Source organism: Ochotona princeps, chromosome 24, assembly GCF_030435755.1.
Source record: "Ochotona princeps isolate mOchPri1 chromosome 24, mOchPri1.hap1, whole genome shotgun sequence".
Taxonomy (NCBI): Eukaryota; Metazoa; Chordata; class Mammalia; order Lagomorpha; family Ochotonidae; genus Ochotona; species Ochotona princeps.
This window is the reverse complement of record NC_080855.1, coordinates 31532489-31552182: the sequence shown is the minus strand read 5'-3', so window position 1 is coordinate 31552182 and position 19694 is coordinate 31532489. Positions and strand designations below refer to the sequence as shown.

Genomic DNA, 19694 nt, shown 5'->3' with positions numbered 1-19694 from the left:
AACGGCTTCTTAGGTATACCCTCTCTGGTCTGAAGACAGAGCTAGCAGAGTATTATCCCAGTCAATTGAACGCTCCATCATACCATCAGCAAAGATTTACATCATTATGGAATTAATTGACATAGTAATGAGTAACCAATATGTTAAAAGTAAATGCGAGTTCCCAGCCACCTTCTGTGACCACCTCACCACATGTTTGCCTTAATTTAAGATGATATGATGTTATGTATAACATGTTATGTTTTGAATGTTATATGTTGTGTATAAACTAAATTGAAGTATAGGTGTTTTTACTTATTTCAAAGGCACAGCAACAGACATAAGAGACAGACAGACCATACACATCATCCGTCCATTGGCTCATTCCTCAAATCTCTGCAACAACTAGGGATGGGCACTCTATCAGGATCTCCTGTGTGGCTAGCAGGGACCCAAATACTCGAGTCATCGCCTATGGTCACCTAGGACCACTTCAGCAGGGTAAGATGGATGAGAAGCAGAGTATCAGGTATTTGAACTAGGCACTTGGGATATGGATACGGGTATCCCAAGCAGCACTGGACCACTTTGCCACAATGCCAGCCCAGATCTACACGCTTGACCTCCATGTAAATCTTTCTTAGTGAGCTTTTCACATGACCCATGGACATTCTTTACATCTAGGGAACCCGTGAAGGTAGATCAGCAGTGACCTATAAATACCTGGGGAACACAGTATCCTCTCACACTCACAGAGAGAGCATACCACTTCTTTCTTCCCTCCACAGTGGGTGAGAAGCAGCTTTAGGAAAAAAATAGAGTCCTGCTCTTGGTTAAACAAACTCTGCTGTAAAACATTTCCTAAACTTAATGATCTTGCATAATTTATTGTCCCTGACTTAAAAAAATACTGCATCCCTTAAAGAGGATTTCAACTGCACATCACATTATATACTAGGTGACTGTAATGAGCAACAGTTAATCAATTCAACAAACAGCCTCTTTGGTGGTGAAATTCATTATACTTGGAAGAGTTACAAGGGTCCAAAAGGAGAAAACTACAGAAGTAGTCACACACACACACACACACACACACACACACACACACACACACATTCTCTTGAAGAAGTGTGCTTTCTCTAACATTCAGAATTTCTTTCCCTTCTGGCAACTCCAGATTGGAGTGAAAGGTTCCATTCTATATGCATGGAAGGTTAGCCATCTTGGCATCGGAACAGTGGGTAGAGAGCTGGCAGAAACCTTGAAAACATGCATCAAACTGGATTTGAATCCCACTTCTAGCACTTTCTAGCTATGCCACCTTAGGCGAGTTGCTTTACTTCTCACAGGCTCTCTTGCCTCATCTCTAAAACAGAGATGGGAACAGCTACTTCAGAGGGTGCTTAAATTTAAATGAGATCAATAACACATACAGCACACTGACAAAAACATAAAAGGCAGTCAATGGACGGGAAGAAAGATTGTGGCTGGTGATACCCGAACACTTTCAAGCATGCACCTATTTATTATTCCAACCAACAAGTTTTTAGTGGACAGCTACCCTCTGTGTCCAGTTCTGGGAAAGAGAAAGTCTACCCTGAGATTTCTGGTCTGTCTTAAGGCATTTTCACTTCTGCTGAAAACCCATGTAGGTAGCTCAAGCTAGGAAAATGACGCAGGTAAAAGAAGCTGTCATAGCTACAGTCATCAGACATGTCCCTTTCAAGGGGAGGGAGATCTGAGAGGAGTGTTGACCAACAAGCAGATTCATCCCATTCAATTTCAATGCCATCACTCATGTACTCACACAACTCGCAAATGCACCACCCCAGCCTAAACTATTCACAACCCTGGAATGATTTCCAAATCTTCAAAGTCAACCCAGATACCACAAGTGCCCCCCAGCCTGCATCTGTCAACAACTGCCTCATACCATTCGTATCCAAAGCAGAAATGGTGGGGACACAGTGGCTTAGAATCTGTAGCAACAGGGCCTGGCGGCACGGCCTAGTGGCTAAAGTCCTCGCCTTGAACGTGCCGGGATCCCATATGGGCGTTGGTTCTAGTCCTGGCAGCTCCACTTCCCATCCAGCTCCCTGCTTGTGACCTGGGAAAGCAGTCGAGGATGGCCCAAAGCCTTGGGACCCTGCACCCGTGTGGGAGACCTGGAGGAAGTTCCTGGCTCCTGGCTTCTGGCTCCAGATCAGCGCAGCACCAGCCGTTGCACTCACTTGGGGAGTGAATCATCGGACGGATCTTCCTCTCTATCTCTCCTCCTCTCTGTATATCTGACTTTGTAATAAAAATAAATAAATCTTAAAAAAAAAAAAGAATCTGTAGCAATAAGAAGAAAAAAAGCAGCTTTCTGAGCAAAGCAAAATGAATTCCAAAGAAAGCTGACATCTGGATTTATAAGCAGGAGGCCAAAGGAGAAATTGAAGATAACAGCAGTGAAAACATCCCATAAATTAACTACATGGTCTGAAAGGAGGAGGCATGATACAGAATGTGCACAGGGGATCTCACTGGTGGCATTCAGAACCGCAGCCAGACCTCTCTGCTCTAGGAGGCTCCTCCTTCCCACCATATAGTAAGTGGGCAAGCTGACAATTACTGTGCCACAAAATTATATATGAGATTGCAGCTCAACAAGGCAAAGGCATGCATGACTTCCAGTGGACCAAAGGTTACCTTCTCACTCTCATTCATGTGTGGGCCAATGCGGTCATCAGCTTGCCACAACTGTAATAAAACACCTGAAGCTGGCCACCCAGGAGGATGGGAGAAGCTTGCTTTGCTCCGTTTTGGAGTCCAAATGGCATAGCGCAGGCCCTATTCAGCCTTCCTTCCTTAATGACGCCTCTTTATAGCAGACACAATGGTGGGAGTGTGTGCAAAAGGCAGAGAAAAAGGCTAGGAACAAGAAGCCAGGGAGGTCCTGGGTGGAGCAGGGCCCAGGCTCTTACAAGGGCTGATCTCAAGACCTAAGCAGAGAGGCCAACACTGTGGCACAGCAAGCTAAGAAATCCCCTGTGACCCTGAATGCTCTGTTTCTGATACAGCACCCTACGCATGTTTCTGCAAAAGCAAGGCATGACAGCCTAAGTACCTAGGCCCTTGACATCTAAGTGGGAGACCTTTATGGAGTTCCACGCTTGTGGATTCCAGATATTATTGTGGTCGCTATCTGGGGGAGTGTGCCAGTTAATGGAAGTTTCTCTCTCTCTCTCATATCTTGCCTTCTCTCAAGAGGTAAAATTCCAACTCATTCTTCAAATCAAGGACACCTGTTCAACAAAGCTCTGCCTTTCCTAACTCCGCCTTTTCTCTTAGTTTCCAAGGCCCTCTGAAAGTGACCCAAAGCACCATTCTAGCCACTGGCCTCCCCAACTCTTCAATGTGAACCAAGACACTGCGTGCTTTTCTCTCTACTGCCATCATCATGCTTCACAGACTAGAGAATACAACCATCGCTGATGACTTTTTAAAAACTAGAAAGGGAGGGAAAAAAAGTAGGTCAATAAGAATAGCATGAAGTCTGGGGAAAAAAAAAACCCATTTTATACATAAATGGCACACAAAATGTAATATACTTAGCATCCTCCCTGAATCAGAAAGAGATTATTTACAAAATTATTTTGAAAAAAAAAACTGTTTGGAAAAAAAGATAGACAGACATTGGAAACACAACATACAAACATTCCAGATTCCAAAATGAACTCTAGATGGATGGCGGAGTGAAATACAAGAACATCAAATACAACAAACAAAGAAATATGAAACAGAAATGAATATGTATAAGTGCTCTGAAGGATGGTATCTTTCTCAGCTTTAAAGCAGTGAAGAAATGAAAATGGAAAGACTGACAAGTATTCATAAAGATTCTTTCCAGTAAAAAGAAAAAAGAATCACAAAGTTACAATAAAATAATAACAAAAGTTTTTGAAATTCATTCGAGATGGGACATGCAAGTAGTTAATCTTGCTACTACCTAAAAATTCATTCATATTTATAAGGAAAATATTCTCAAGTGTAATGTAGTAATAAAACCACAAGAATTGAAGTGACTTGAGGTTCTATTTAAAATCACAATGAAATTAGCCTATTTTAATCCTCTCAAACCAGTGTGAACTATAGGGCTTATCAAGGGCTCTGCTCATTGGGGAATAACTTCACCAGAAGCAGGAAAGCCACTCTGGCCCCAAGCAGCTGCCTTTCCTCCTATTTCCAGGCGTCAAACATCAGAGAGACAGCTTGGCCTTGCCGGTCTTTGATGACAAGGATTTATCTGCAATTAACAATGGTTACCTTGGTGCCTTTCGCTGGATGACTCAAATTTTACAATATGTCTTTGATGATCACATGTGACCTATAGGCAAACCCTCAAACTCATCTCAGATTCCACCTTCAAAGTCATCCGACATGCAGCTACCAGAACGATCGCAAAAGGCAGGCGTGATCATGGAACTATCGCCATCCAGCTTCTCCTTAGTCTTCCCATACGTGGGAGGGTGTCAGGTGTAGCAGTGAAGATATCACTTGGGATCCCCTGCAACCGAATATCCGAGTGCCTGGGTTCAAGTCCCAGCCCAGCTCCCAATTCCACCTTCCCACTAGCGTACATCTTGGGAGACATCAGGTGATAACCCTAGAATTAGCTCCTGATACCCAGATGGGGAGAAGGGTATGGGGGCCTAGGCACACTGCTTCAGCCTAGAACAGCTCCTGCTATTGTAGGCCTTTGGTTGTGAATCATTGCATGGGAAATCTCAGTCTATCTCTTTGATCTTTCCATATTAAGAAAAGCTTTTTTATATAATTTATACTCATTGGGACTAATTTTACTATTTAGTAAAGTAAAACACATTTCATATCACTTTTGCAATTTCCATGTTTCTAAATAAAGATATTCTTATTTCTTGATGTTTACATTTGAGCTATTTTCAATTATTTTTCTGTGATTGACGATGTAGATTTAATTTTCTTATATACTGATACCTTCTGTACACATTCTACCTCCCCCTTCTTCTAACATAATTTCTGTGTAAGTCAGTATGCAATACTTACATTTATATAATGACATCATTCAGAGTTGATCCACAGAGTATATAGATTTGAAATTACTCTCTTGGAATGCTTTTATTTCTTTCTGTAGTTGATGACTGCTTTGCCATTTCACAAGCTTAATTTTCAGTGACCATCAGTAAACAGCCACAAACTTTGTGGGGGAAAAAATGTTACAAAACATTCTAGTGCGGTTAAATATAGAAGATAATCCAACAGTTCCAATCCCACCCCATCCCCAACTTTTTCAGCCTTCCATCCTCCTGATCCAATATGGAATGACTGGTCTCCTGCTCTCTCTCCCAGCTGTCACCCCGGGTTGCCACCTTGGAATATCTTAGCTTGTTCCTGGGATCTGCCGCCAGGTCTGTCCTGTTTGAATCCTGTGTTCTCTAGAACCCACTGTTTCTCATTTTACTTTTTGTGTTCCTGGAGCCTATGCTTACACGGCTTCCCAAGAACAGATCCAAGGAAGGCGAAACACCTGTGTATACTTGCTTTGTCATTCCACCCGATCTAAGATACTCTTTAGTTCGTGAGGGAATTCTAAGCTAAGGCAGCATCGTTGTGGACAGCGAGTTTGTTTGCCTCATGCGTTTATAGCATCACATATGGGTCCCTGTTGGAGTCCTGGTAGCTCTCCTTCCAATCAAGCTCTATGCTACCACACAGAACATGGCCCATGTGCTTGGGTCTGTGCCACACATACAGAGAACCAACACAGAGTTCCAGCCCTGGCCATCGTGACCATTTGAGGAGTGAATCAGCTGGAATGTCTCTCTCTCTCTCTCTCTCGTTACAGCTTTCAGATGAATGAATATAAAAGAATTCCAACTTGAAGATGATTTTCTCACAATTATTTTGCCATCCCCCCCCCCTTGTGTGCTGGTGTTTTACACTGTACCAACCCATCCAACCCTCGTGTATTTGCTCGGCACATTCTCTTGGAAGCTTTTCGGGACTTTTCTTCATCCAAGCTGTTTTGGAATTTCACATTTACTCATGTAGGTTTAACAATTTTTCTTCTCATAAGTTAGGTAGACATTGGGCAGTATCCTCTAATGTAAAAACTCATATCCCACAGTTCTTGGAAACATCCTTGCATCGTTTGTTCCCTCTGATATTCTAATAAGTGATGCTGAGCCTTCTGGGTCAATTCTTTTTTGATCTTCTCTCTCTCCTCCCTTTTTAAAACTTTCTTTTTTCCTCTTCCTCTTCTTCTTCTTCTTTCTTTTTTTTTTTTTTTTTACTGTTTTTCAAAAGATTTACTCCAGGCCACCTTCTGAACATCTATTTATTTCACTCTAATTTTCAACCTCTACAATATTTTATTCTGTGATTAGTATATTAACACAGTCTTTGGGAACGAAGCAAAAACCTCTCATCTAAACCATGAGCCATCATTTTAGAGTGTGTAGCTTGTTTCTTCCAAACACCTTTTCCCGCAGTAGCTGCTTGTTGCTAAGTGCTTGATAACAGAGACTCTGAATGCTGGGATGCGTCTTCTTTCTCGGAATCAGGCAGGTGCGGTTCAACAGAAGCCTTACAGCAGGTGTACAGCAAGGTATGGCCCTTTCAGGATACTCCCAGCAGTCAGATCCATCACTTTTTTTTTTCCCTGAGAGTGAATAATTACCTTCAGGTGGCTTCTGCAAACTCTCCACTATCGGAATAGTGAGGACAGTAAGTCTCCCCATTTGATGGAGAGACTCTACAGCTCAGAATTGATTCTCACCACAAAGTAAACTTCCCATAACCTGCCAGGTAGGACAAGGTAGTCCCTGGCTGTTCAGAGCTGAAGGAGCTAAAGAAACTACTGCAGGTTTGTGTTTACTTCCTTTTAGGTCAGAAACACCTGGCACCTCTACCTCCCAAATCTCGGGAGATCCGACCATGTGGCATTCTTCTGCTCTGAACACCTCTGACTTCTTCCCAACTTCCAATATTTTTTAGGTGTCTGATCACTGCAGTCACCACCTAAGCTGCTCAGTTTGCTCTTACTTCCCCCTCTACTGACTGACTCTCACTGAACAGCATTTCAGGAGGAGCCAGATGTGAGCGGAAGGAGAAAGCCACCACGTCCACCACACAGCAACACTGAAAGGTACATTCCCCTCCACCTCTGGCCCAAGCAAGTCATCCCGAAGTGTTCTCCTGTTCCCTTGCCAGGTGCACCCTGAGCCCTCCACCTTCTTTAGCTTTCTGAGCCCTGATGGGTCTTTAAGATTTCACTTAAGCATCATTTCAAGCCAGAACCTTTCAGAGATTCCCTCTGGATATCCAGCATGTATCTCAAGGCTGCCCTACACCTATAGACTACGACATGTTGAACTAAGCTGTCTGTGGATCTGTCTCCCTCACCAGGCAAGGACTGGGGTTCCTCCAGTGTCCTGACTCTGGCATAGAAGAAAATTATCAGACATACAACACGTGATCACTAATACATATTCAACTGCCCCATTTCCAGTAGCTGCACACTGGATGGATTTTCCTTGTACTAGAAAAACAAGAAATATGGCTGGACTTATTTGCCAATGTCCCAATAAGAAAGGCTAATCAAAGAGCATCAGGAAATGAAAACAGTCAGATGTTTTTGAGAAAGTCCAGGAATGTTCCAGTAGGGGTGATGTATGTTTTCCAAGTGATTAAAAATTGAATTTATGCTTATTAGAGAGAGAAAGGAAAAAAAGAGAGAGAGGGAAAGGGAGAGAGACAGGCTTAACAGGCTTCTCAGCTAATGCTGCAATTTTAAATCCATTTAAGATAATTTTCTTTATCTTGAGTCTATTTTCCTCAGTAACCAGAATACTTAACTGATTTGTGGAAAATCCATTAAAAAAAAAAAAGAAATAGTAGACTCCACACAAGGGCAAACTGTGATGGAAAAAGAGACACTGCAAGTCTAACAGATGGGGGAAGAGTCGGCCTGAGAGGTCAAGGTCAAGGCCAGGCTAGAAAGCAGGGCCTTTGTCTCCAGATCCTTGACTGTTCAAGCTCATGTCTCTGTTTCACAAAGAGAAAATAAATCATTTCTAATCTGTGATCAGACAGGTCAAGATGCATTTAAAACTCTATTCTTTGTAAACTGCTTTAGTGGAATTGTTATTCACTTATTTGAAAGGCAGAAAGGCATAGAGATAAACCATCCACTGGCTCACTTCCTCAGATGCCTGCAACATTTGGGGCTGGGCCAGGCAAAAGACAGGAGCTCAAACTCTAGCTAGGTCTTCCTTGTGGGTGCAGGGGTCCAAGAACTTGCGGGATCACTACTGCCTCCCAGCAAGTCCATTTGCGGGAAGCTGAAATCGGAAGTGGAGTCAAGACGAACTCAGGCACTCTAACCTGGGATTCAGGCATCCCTGGAAGCAGTTAACCACTGCACTAAATACCTACCCCAGCAACCAAACCTCATAAAACGCAAGACAATCAAACCAAAAGGTATACATTGAAAAAACAAACAAACAAACAACAAAAACAGAATGCACTTTCTTATCTATCAACAAGGCAAAGTGTTTTTTGAAATGCTAGTAGCCAGAACTGGAAGGGTCTGGTAAAATTAAATGTTGTAGAGGAAAATAAAGCAATACAGATAAAGAACCTCCCAAAATACAACAGCATTTCCAAAAGCTCATGGGGGAAAACGGAATTAAAAGATAAGGATTTTAGAACAAAAAACTTTGAAATCCATGCATTGCTTTTTTAGAAATTGCATCTCCTTGAACTTTTTGAAGTCTGCCTTAAGCATGGATTTCAATTTTTTTTTGCACCAAAATAAACTGATCTTTTACTTTCATTTCCCATAAAACCTGGATGTTTTAATTTGCCCTGTCTTCCAACACTGTGTAAGGATTATACCTTTGGGTGGGTGGTTACGAAAATAAATACCAAATCAATGAACGGGAAAATATATGAGAAAATATTCATCAGAATATTATATACAACAATTAAAAACCTACATTTCTAACAATGGAATAAATATCACAGTTAATAACATCAAAAATCCTCATGACATAATGGTAAATAAAAAAAGATAAAAACAACATACCCTATGCCCATAATCTGCTTAGAAAAATAAGATTCGAAAATAATATACAAGAACTTTAACCACCTGTCTTTTTGTAATGATATTACGGCAATTTTTTTCTTTAACGTAAAACTTTTGTATTTATGACTCTAAGTGTCTAAACCACTCTGACTGGAAGTTCAACCATTTTATTTGGTTCATATATCATAAGCAACTGTAGCCCACCATTTCTTTATAAGTGGCAGGGATCAAGTGAGATTGACTCTCCTGTTGGTTATAAATGACATGAGAAAGTTTCCCAGACCGGAGTGTACACCATCCGCATAGCTGAGTGAAGAACTCTGCATGACACAAACAAGACTTACTTGGTGGGGCGATAATCCGGAATGGAACGATCCAGCGAGATTTTTTCACTGAGGTAGGAATTGTAGCCATACTTCTCATGGGGTCCCCTGGCTTTCTCTTCTTCAGCTGGGGAAAGGGTAGCAGGTAGGCCCCCTTTGCCTCGCCCACCGTAGCCCTCAATGAGTCCAAGGGATTTGGATAAGCCTAGAAAAATGAGGGCAAAATCACCATTATCAGGATGTGTCATTCACACTCAGATAGACTCAATGGAAACTTTACCATGACCTCTCCATGTTCCCAATGCATCAAACCCAATTCTGTACCCAGAAGCACTTGTATGGGAAAAAAAAAAGGTCAAGTCGATCGTGTTCTGGGGTTAAAGTCTGGTTAGGAATCAGGATCCTGGCACTTGCTTTAACGAACTAAGTTCCTGAAACAGAGCGCACCAGAAATGTGAGCAGTAAGCACCAAGAGGGACACAGGAAATGAGGCAGAACTGGGCAACGGTTCACACCTGTGTTCCTGTGTCTGTAAGGCAATGACAATGAGGTGAGCTCTTCCAGGAGGCCCCTGTGTTGTCACAGAACTGAGACAGCAAGCAGCAGGTACCCTGTAGGAATCTTTGCTTCACTTACACAGAGAATTGCAGACTGATTTTATCCTGAGTTTTAAACATGCAATGGTCTGACACAATCCTTTACCTAATGGTTTTATTTAAATTTCATCTAAATGGCAAAAGGAAATACAAGATGGTTGAGAATAAATCACAGAGAGCAAACCCCAGAAGGCTGATAATCATGCTTAGCGGAGTGGGAGGCCTCAGGAACAAGCCTCATTGAGCAATTTCAGGTTTCCAGGGTGGTGGCAGATATAAGCCTGTTGTTCCATAAGACGATAAATAGTGCAGATAAGAGATTTTTAAATTCTGAAGTCACGGGAGACTTTACTACATAGCTAGGAAAGTTTTTATTGTCAAGATTCTCACTGGCTTTTGCCATTTTGATTGTTTCAGCTACTCAGTGCACATACTCACACCTGTTCACACATATGCACACTTGATCCATTTGAACACTCTATCCAACATCCAGCACTTCATTGCCACCATTGGGAGAAGCAGAATAGACTGCAAGAGTTCACAGTTTCTTGGCTTTCCTGGTGGCAGCCAACAGAGCATGCTGGGACCCCGGACTCTCAGGAAACGATTCCTAAGAAATGTAAGGCCGTCCATCACATACTTGGCAAAGTTGGTGCTCTTGCTACATCTCTGAAGATACAGATGGGATTTCTGTGCTATCGAGAGACAGAGGAAGGTGAGGTGAGCAGCTCGGAGTCTCAGATGCACAACATTATTCTGTCTCCTGAGCATATGCCCACTGTCCAACATGCCCTTCAGGAAACCCGACCTCCTCTCTACAGATTCCACAAGCTGACCATCAGAGACCCTCTAGGCCGCCTACCTGCTTTCTTAATTTTTCCTTCAACATCAACCTGTAACAAACCCTCCCATCACATCACCTGTATCAAGGTCAGAGATCAACAAGAACTCTGCATCAGTCAAGCATATCCAACCGCGGTTAGGGTTGTTAGGGTTAGGGTTGTTAGGGTTAGGGTTGTTAGGGTTAGAGTTAAGGTGGTTAGGGATAGGGTTAAGGTTAGGTTGTTGAGGTTAGGGTTAAGCTTTTTAGGGTTAGGGTTAAGGTAATTAGGGTTAGGGTTGTTAGGGTTAGAGTTAAGGTTGTTAGGGTTAGGGTTATTAGGATTAGGGGTAAGTTGTTAGGGTCATGGTTAGAAGATCACTTTGATGGAGCATCACCAATGGAAATGCCTACTGGACAGACCTTTCGAAAGAATTTGCCAGTGCTTCAAGATGTCAACCACAGTCGTTGTTGGGTGGATACCCAGGTGAAATAAGAACACTGTTACTTTCAATACTTGTACACAGATAATCACAGTGGTATTACTCAGATTAGCAAAATTCTCATCAACTGATGAATACACAAACAAGAATGACAAAACACACAGGTCAGAACAAGGAACCGGTGATTTTTGTTGCTGACTGGATGAAGTTGAGAATGCTATCAAGTAAACAAAGCTGCTCGCAAATGACCATAATGTGTATGATTCCATTTATGTGAAATACACAAACTAGTTAACAGCACAGAGCCAGGTAATAGAGTAGTGGTTGCTCAGGAATGGGGGAGGCAGGGTACAGGGGTGTGGAAGGGACGAAAGGAGGAAGTGGAGTGTGACTGTTAATATGTGCAAGATTTCTTTTTGGAGTGATGAAAATATTATGCAATATGATTGTAATGCTGATTGCATCACTTTGTGACGATGCCCCAAGCCAGTCAGGTGTATACTTTTTAAACAGATGTGGTTTATTAAAATAAGTAACAAGTGCATCAATAAAATTGTAAAAAAAAAAAAAAAAAAAACTTTCTGTAAGAGGCAATTCTATTTCCAGGAATACACAGAACTAAACATCATACACTAGAATACAGAAATAAAAGGAAATGATTTTAAGATACCCAAGTTGAGCTTTCAAGAAAAAAAGGGGGGTATTTCAAAATCAGGACTGAGTCCTTGCTTGCTGCGAGCTTACTAACTACAGGCTACAAGTTTACAGCTCAAGCATACACAGGGTGTGGGAGTGTAGGGTCCCTGGAGAAAAATAATGGGAATCAAAATGTCTGCAGAAAGTCTGGTCTCGTTAAGAACATGCCTTGAAAGAAAGGCTGGAGGCAGCATTGTGGTATAGCAGGTGGTGCCAGCATCCCATATGGGCATTGGTTCAAATCCTAGCTGCTCCAATTCACATCCAGCACCCTGCCTATGGCCTGGGGAAGCAGCAGTGAATGGCTCAAGTGCTCGGGATCCTGCACCCACGTGGGAAATCTGGAGGAGGCTCCTGGCTCTGGAACACCCTGGTTCCAGGCTTTGTGGACATTTGGGATGTGAACAAAAAGCTTGTGTGTGACTATAATTCCATAATTGCACAACCTGCTAGACTGGTATTCAAGAGTAAAGGGGCATGAAGACAACTCAGACAGCATAGTAAATAAAAACAGAAGCCTTTTACTAGTCATGGAAAATGTTACCATGAAAGATCTTTCTTCGGTAAACCAGTCATGAAAGAACAAACTCTGCGTGTTCTGGAAGCTTGACAACAACCCAACCTGAACACAGAATAGTAATTACAAAGATGGGGAGGGGCTGAGAGAGCAGGGCTGGATAATAGATACCGAGTCAAAAGTAACTAGAAAATATGCTTCTAATTTGTAGAGCAGAGTGGGGTGATGACAGTTCACAATAACCTGTTATATATTTTATGAGCAAATAAGAGAAAGGAACTTCAAGACTCCAATCATACAGAAATGTCAAAGAGGGGGAGACGGGGATTACTCTGATTCGTGTATTTAAAGATTGCACTGGACCTCTATGAGCATGCATAATTTCATTAACATAATTGTTCTAAGATTATAAAAGAAATACAACAAAAAGATATTTCTGCATGAATAAAACCAAAGCCAGAAGAAAGGACTGAAATCCAAACCAGAATGTTTTTTAAAGCCAGCATGTCTAAATAAGCAGTGCATGCTTAATACATGATCAATGTAATTAATCTAAAGGCATATAAAACCCAACAAAAGTCATGTTCTGAACAATGGCAAGGAAGATGGGAGGAGACTGACTAGAGTTTTCAGCAGTCTAATTGAGATGGCCTACAAATAGTGTTTAAATTGAGATTTTGTTAAGTGTGTGTATTAAAATTCATCGACAACTAACGATATTACTTAAATTATAAACTCCAAGCCATTAGAGGGAACAGAGGAAATAATTAAAATCCAATCAATTAAACTGAAGGCAGGAATGTGGCAGGGAATGAAAATAATTAATGGCAAAGTATCATACATAACAAAAAAACCCCCCACAAAATAGCATATCCTATCTAAAGCCACATACATCATACACATAACTGGACAAGGACTCTACTTGAAGCACAAATTGGACTGGAAGAGAGTGTCTAGAAGGCATTGATTATAACAATGCAAAATGGTCTATTTTAAGGTTGTGCAGCTCTAGCAAGGGATAGCCGGGGAGATATAAATAAGCAACAACAGAGTGGGTGTCCCCTGTTTACAAGGCTCTCCTTATGAATCCGGGTGGTAATTATGAGATGATTCAGCGTATTCACATTACCTCTCGAGGGTCTTACACGTTTTATCACTTTTAAAGTGGAAGGTACTGGGTTGACTAGCATCCTCCCAACATTCCTGTCTACCATCACCCATGACTACAGTCTTATTTGGAAATTTGATCTCTGTTTATGTAGCCAAACTGAGACTGCTGGTATCCTTACAAGAGGAAAAATATTTGGACACCCAAGTAGAGAATGACATGGAGGGAAGAAGGCCATTAGCAGACACTCAAGAATACAGTCACAAGCCATGGAAATCTCAGCAACCCCTAGAAGCTGAGAAGGAGCAAGCAGTGTTTCCTTCCTCAATACACCCTGTCTTCGGCAGTCCAGCCCACAGAACCATAGAATAAATGTCAGTGATTTTAAGCCATCAAGTATGCAGTCATTTATTACAGCAATTACAGAAAACTTACCGACTCAAAGGACAGATAACCCCTAAGCATGGCCCCTGTGTGTCTGTATTCCTCATCCTCTGTTCATTGCTTGGGCAAGTCAATGAAGATGCAAGTGCTAAGATGCTTTGCATGTCTAATTTGTATACTTTCAAGAGTTCCAGGAGAGGTGAGGCCTAGCAGTAATGGAATGTGGGAAGAGAAGCCAGGGAAACATGAATGTCTGCAGCTTTCTAAGTGTGTCCAGGTTGTTTGCTGTATGTCTCTTAGGATAACTTCTATTACTGGGGAAGCTGGCACACAGATCTTCCGTTGAACGAATGGACTTCAGGGTGATGTTCATTTGTTCCTCTTGGGGTTTCAATTCAGCCTGCACTACCGGGTGGAACTGTCATTTGCTAATTTCTAGTGGGCCCCGGTAAATAAAGACTCCCTAACAAACCCTAGACTTGTCTGGTGTGGTCTCACACACACCCACAACAAGTTAAATAATCCATTAAAAAGGCACAAAACTGATAAGACTATGAAGAATTTAAGCTCAAAATTTGTGAGACAGTGCTGAGAACAAGATTTAGAGTTACACGGTCTTTTTTTTTCTAGTTTGCAAAGCAGAAGAAAAAAAAGGTTCCCAGCCTAGTGGTAGAAGGGGGCTGCAAAGGAGGAAAGACTTAAGGAGATCAAGAGAAAGACCTCCTGACATGGTGGTAGGAGAGGGACCAAACCGGCTGCTATAAACCTTACAATGGTTACAGGGTACTATTCAGCTGTCTCATGTCTATTTTCATTTTTATATTTAGCAGTTTATAGTATTCAAGCATGATGTTTACTGAACGCCGCGAGTTTTCGGATAGTCTAAACAGGCTTATAACTCTAACAAGCCATATGTTAATAATTGAACAGCATAACAGTTTTAGGAGAAGTGTGCAGAGAAATCTTCAATACCTTAGTGAGGAGTAACTGATCTTTGTGTCCTACCTATATATATGGTATAATATGGTAGTCCACGCTGACTTTATCCTGTCTGTTCTAAGCTTTCCTTATTGGTCTCTGTCTATCTGATCTAATTTTGGGGACTCTGGAACGACCCTGATGGTCATTGCAAGAGATGGTGGGGAGCCAAAGCTGGAACTAAGTAAGGACCAGGGAAAGCTCCTCTCCCGAGTCCCAAAGGAAGTTTACTGTTCTTCTGTTTCTGAGGACCACTCAGGGCTCCTGGGCTGATGTTCCAATGACATTACATCCTGTGAGGAAGGATCTGGGCTGCTTCCATCCCGTGTGGGAGATCCGACAGGGAATGGTTGATCTCAGAGTTCTCAGCCTATGAGGGCACTCCAATTCCCTGTGATCTCATTGTCAGTTAGGATATAGTCCTTGGTGCCATACTGATAGTCTCTGGTGAGGATCCGGGAGTCTCGGAGTTAGCATACAAGCCTCCTCCTGTCCTCTTGTTCCACTTCGGGGTCCCCTCCTGCTCTGTGCATATGACCTCCTGCTAAGAGGCTGTCAGGATCACTCTTGGATCCCACTGTGTATCTTTATAGTTTTTGCTAGTGTTTGTTTCTTAAAAAGATTATTTATTTGCAAGGCCGAGTTAGAGAGAGAGAGAATTCCATCATCTGTTGGCTCAAACCTCAAATAACCACAACAGCCAGGACTACGTCAGATTGAAACCAGGAGCCTGGAAGTCCATCCAGGTCTTCCATGTGAGGAGAGGGACCCAAAGATTTGGGATATCACCCACTGATTTCCCAGGAACATTAGCAAGAAACTAGGCTAGAAGTGAAGAACTCATAAGAAAAACCAAGCCCCATCTGGGATGCCATGTTGCATGTGGTAGCTTAACTTACTGCTCCCACAATGTCAGTTCCAATTTGTGTGACTTGTCATTAATGTTTTGTCAGTTCTATTTCCTTTTAATACTTCTGACACACGGTGGGTGAAACCCACAAGTGCGGAAACTGACCAATGTGGAGGGATGCTTGCGCTATTTCTACAGTAGGATTTGTACATTTTAAAACCTGTATCTTCTCTGTTCTGTATGCACGTCCTCTCACCTAACAGCTGAGTAATAGCCAGATGCTCAAACATCCCATTCGTCTTTGTAGATCTTCTGGTCCATTTTCTTTCACCACCTGCTGACAATCATTGCTTTACATACATATTTATAAAGAATTTGTATCCTTTTAGGCAGAAAAGATACTACCGTGATAACTTTAGAGATGATGAAGTAGAGGTATAGGAGTAATTACCTGACCATCCAAAAGTGAAGGAGACAGAAATATGAGAGGCAAAGAGAGAGATACGGCAAGAAAGATGAAGAGAGATTACTCATCCACTGGCTCACTTCCCAGATGCCATAACAGACAGATCTGGAGGTCTGGGCTACGCAGAAGCCAAGAGCCTGAAACTCCATCCGAATCTCGAACCCAGCAGGCAGGTCCTCAGGTACTCAGGCCATTCAATGTGCACTAGTAGGCGGCAGGACTTGGAATCACAGCTAACATGTGAGGCAGGAACCTGGGATGCAGGCATACCAAACAACGACTTAAACACTTCACAAAACTTCCACCTCATCCCCACTCTGTTTTAAATCACTTGATTCAGGATATTTTGAAGAAAAGAAGCACCAAGCATTCAACGAGGAAGATGAACAGACTGCGGACACATGAATCACTTGAAGGAATCTCACAACAGTCTTCATGGAAAGCAAAGAAATCATTAATGCATGAAGTTGCATTTACATAGATCTTCAGATAGCACAGTTGAGAAATACAAACTTATGCTACAAAACTGTAAAGGATGGTAGTATTATAACACTATTAAGGGAGTAGTTCTTTAATAATATTTTTGTTCAAAAAAGATCAATTTACATGTTTGAAAGAGTTACAGAGAGAAAGAAAGAGACAGATAAAAAGGAGAAAAAAAGAAAGAGAAAAAGGAGACAGAGATTTCAATCTACTGGTTCATTTCCCAAACAGTCATGATGTCCAGGGCTAGGTCAGTCTGAAGCCAGGAGCTTCTTCTATGTCTTCCAATGTGGTTTCAGGGACCAAAACACTTGGGTCATCCTCTGCGGCTTTCCCGGGTGCATTAGCAGGCAGCTGGATAGGAAGTGGAGTAGCTGGGGCTTGAACCTGGGGCTTAAACCTGCATGGGATGCAGGTACCGTAAGCAGTGGCTTTACCAAGCCACAGTGCCCACCCCAGGAGAACAGTTCTCAAACAGCAAAACAGATTATGATTGAAAAAGAAGCCACAAAGGATCTAAGTGATTGTAAGTCTAGGTGGCAGATAAAGCAGGCACTGCATAATTATAACCTAACACATACACAATAGGTCCCTTCAGAAAGTTCATGGAAAATCAGTCTCTCTCCCTCTCTCCCCCTTTCAAGCCTGAAAATGAATTTTAAAAGGTTTTAAAGAAAACTGAATTAAAAGATAGGTGTATTTCAGGGCAAAAAATTGAAATGCATTTATATGAAGGGTCTTCCAAAGCTCATGAAAAATTACATACTATAAACAGCTATGCAGGAATTTCAACATTTTTTTGTATCATAACCTTCAAACCAATTCTCCATGATCTTTTAATAAGGATCCTTTGGACGCGGTGTCAAATATCACATAACTTGAAAAGTGGTAGAACTACTAACAGTATTTCTTCCCGCTGAGTTTGTGTCTCCTTTTCCCTTTCCTTTTTCCTGGTGTTTGCTGACGGCTCCAAGCTGCAAACGAAGCTTCTGTGGCTCTCCTGCCAGCACAGAGCCCTACTGCAACGGTGCACATGGTGTGTGCCTTCCACAAAGTCATGTTGAAACAGAATTGTCATTACTATTAAGAGGTGGGAACAGGTGAGCTCTCTAAGAGGTAATTAGGACTTTGGCTTCAGGAACAAATCAATCTCTTTACGTGATTAATGGGTCCAAGGATTATCTCAAGGGTGGATCTGACATACAAGCCATCTGGCTGGGTATCTTGTATACGCTTCGGCTCTTCTGCCATGTGTTGCCCCACCTTGCTTGGGATTGCCAGCAACAAGGTCCTCCTCAGAAGTGGTCCTTTAACCTTGACGTTGACCCACAATCATAAGCCAAAATAAACCTCTTTTGTTCATGACTCATGCAGTTGCAGTCTTGTGTTTCTAGGATACAGAGGGGACAGGTAAGGTGCCTATCAGAACAGGGTAGAAGTGATCGTCCGTAAAAAAATCTGACTCTTTCTTCTATTCCCTCTATGTGGTTTGGCTTCCTCATGTGATGATACAGTTTTTCTTTTGTTCTATCTAAATAAACAGCTTGCTACCCCCCCTAAGTCTTTCATTCAAGCTCGGAGCTCATTTCCGTTTTGTTTGCCCAGCAGTCTTTCCAGTGCAGGCAGAGGACTTCAGCACACACACACACACACACACACACACACACAAAAGGCACCAAAATTAAGACCAGGACTGCACGTTAATCCTGCCATGGACCCATGGACAATGTGATTCCCACCCCGGCTGTTTTTCTCTTCATATGCCATTATGAAAGGCACCCAGTTAGCAACTTCAAAATAGATCATTCTTCACAGCACAATGGGACAACTATGAATTATATTTTCTGTGGTCCAGGTGCTCCCATTTCCCCCCAACTTAATCTGCCAGAAAGGTTCAACAAAGCAGCAAAAATTTCTTCTGGTATTTTAGTGTGCTTTCTTAACAGATACTAGAAATAGTTGGCGAAGATAAATTAGAGTTCCAATCCACCAACAAAGCTCAAGTTGGTCTGAGCCAGGGACGGTTGCCACTAGAGCAAGTGGGATAACTCCATGCACTCACTGAGCGTGCCCAGCCATGGCCAGCATGGGGGCACTGCAGCCTAAGCCACTGGTTGCAAAGCCAGCACACTATATGCGAAGAAGGGTTTGAGTCCTAGCAAATCTGTTTTGTTCCAGTCTTCTGCTAATGTGTTTGGAAAGCAATAGAACGTGGCCCAAGTACAAGAGCCTCTGTCATCCACTTAAGAGTCCTGGAGAGTGTTCCTGGACCCTCGTTTTGGTCTGGCTCAGCACCAGCTGTTGCACCATTTAGGGGAAGGAACCAACAGATGATATTCTCTCTCTCTTTCGCTCTCTTTCCCCCTCCCTCCATCCCTCTCTCTCTCTCTCAATATCTATCTTTGTGTGTGCATCTTCCAAATCAGTGAATCTTTCTAATTTCTTTCTTTATTTTATGAGACAGTTCCATAGGCTCAGGGATTCCTCCTCCCAGTCCCCAGTTTCCCCTCCCTGTACTGATATCCCCTATATTGTTATAATAGTACATTCCTTCAAAAACAGCTGTAAGTCCATCATTCTGCTACTTAAGTGTATCCTGACATTGTAAGTATAAACAAAGGCAGAAAGTTCACTATACTAGTGCCAAGATATATTTACCAGTTTCATTGGGAATCCATCTTTGATGCGGGAGTAGAGATGCTAGTACAACCACTATGTACGGAGAGCGCTAAGAGAACTGAAAATTGATCTGCCGAATGAGCCAGCTATCCCACTTCTGGGAATCTATCCAAAGGAAACGAAATCTGCATATGAGAAAGTCATCTGTAATCCTATATTTACAGCAGCATAACCTACAATAGCAAAGACATGGAAGCAACCCAGTGAATCTTTTTTAAAGTGCCCCTTGGTCATTGTGTAGAGGCAGGTGCAGTCTCTGATAC

The 19694-nt window shown here is 42.2% G+C and overlaps 1 protein-coding gene across 1 annotated transcript in view; it reads right to left on the bottom strand.

Moving 5' to 3' along the window:
* Positions 1-19694, bottom strand: part of GALNT17 (polypeptide N-acetylgalactosaminyltransferase 17) — a 456103-nt gene that overhangs the window by 290319 nt on the left and 146090 nt on the right. Inside the window, exon 2 of the mRNA XM_058680547.1 lies at positions 9433-9616. Coding sequence (XP_058536530.1) covers positions 9433-9616 — 184 coding nt within the window. The remainder of the gene's footprint in view (positions 1-9432; positions 9617-19694) is intronic.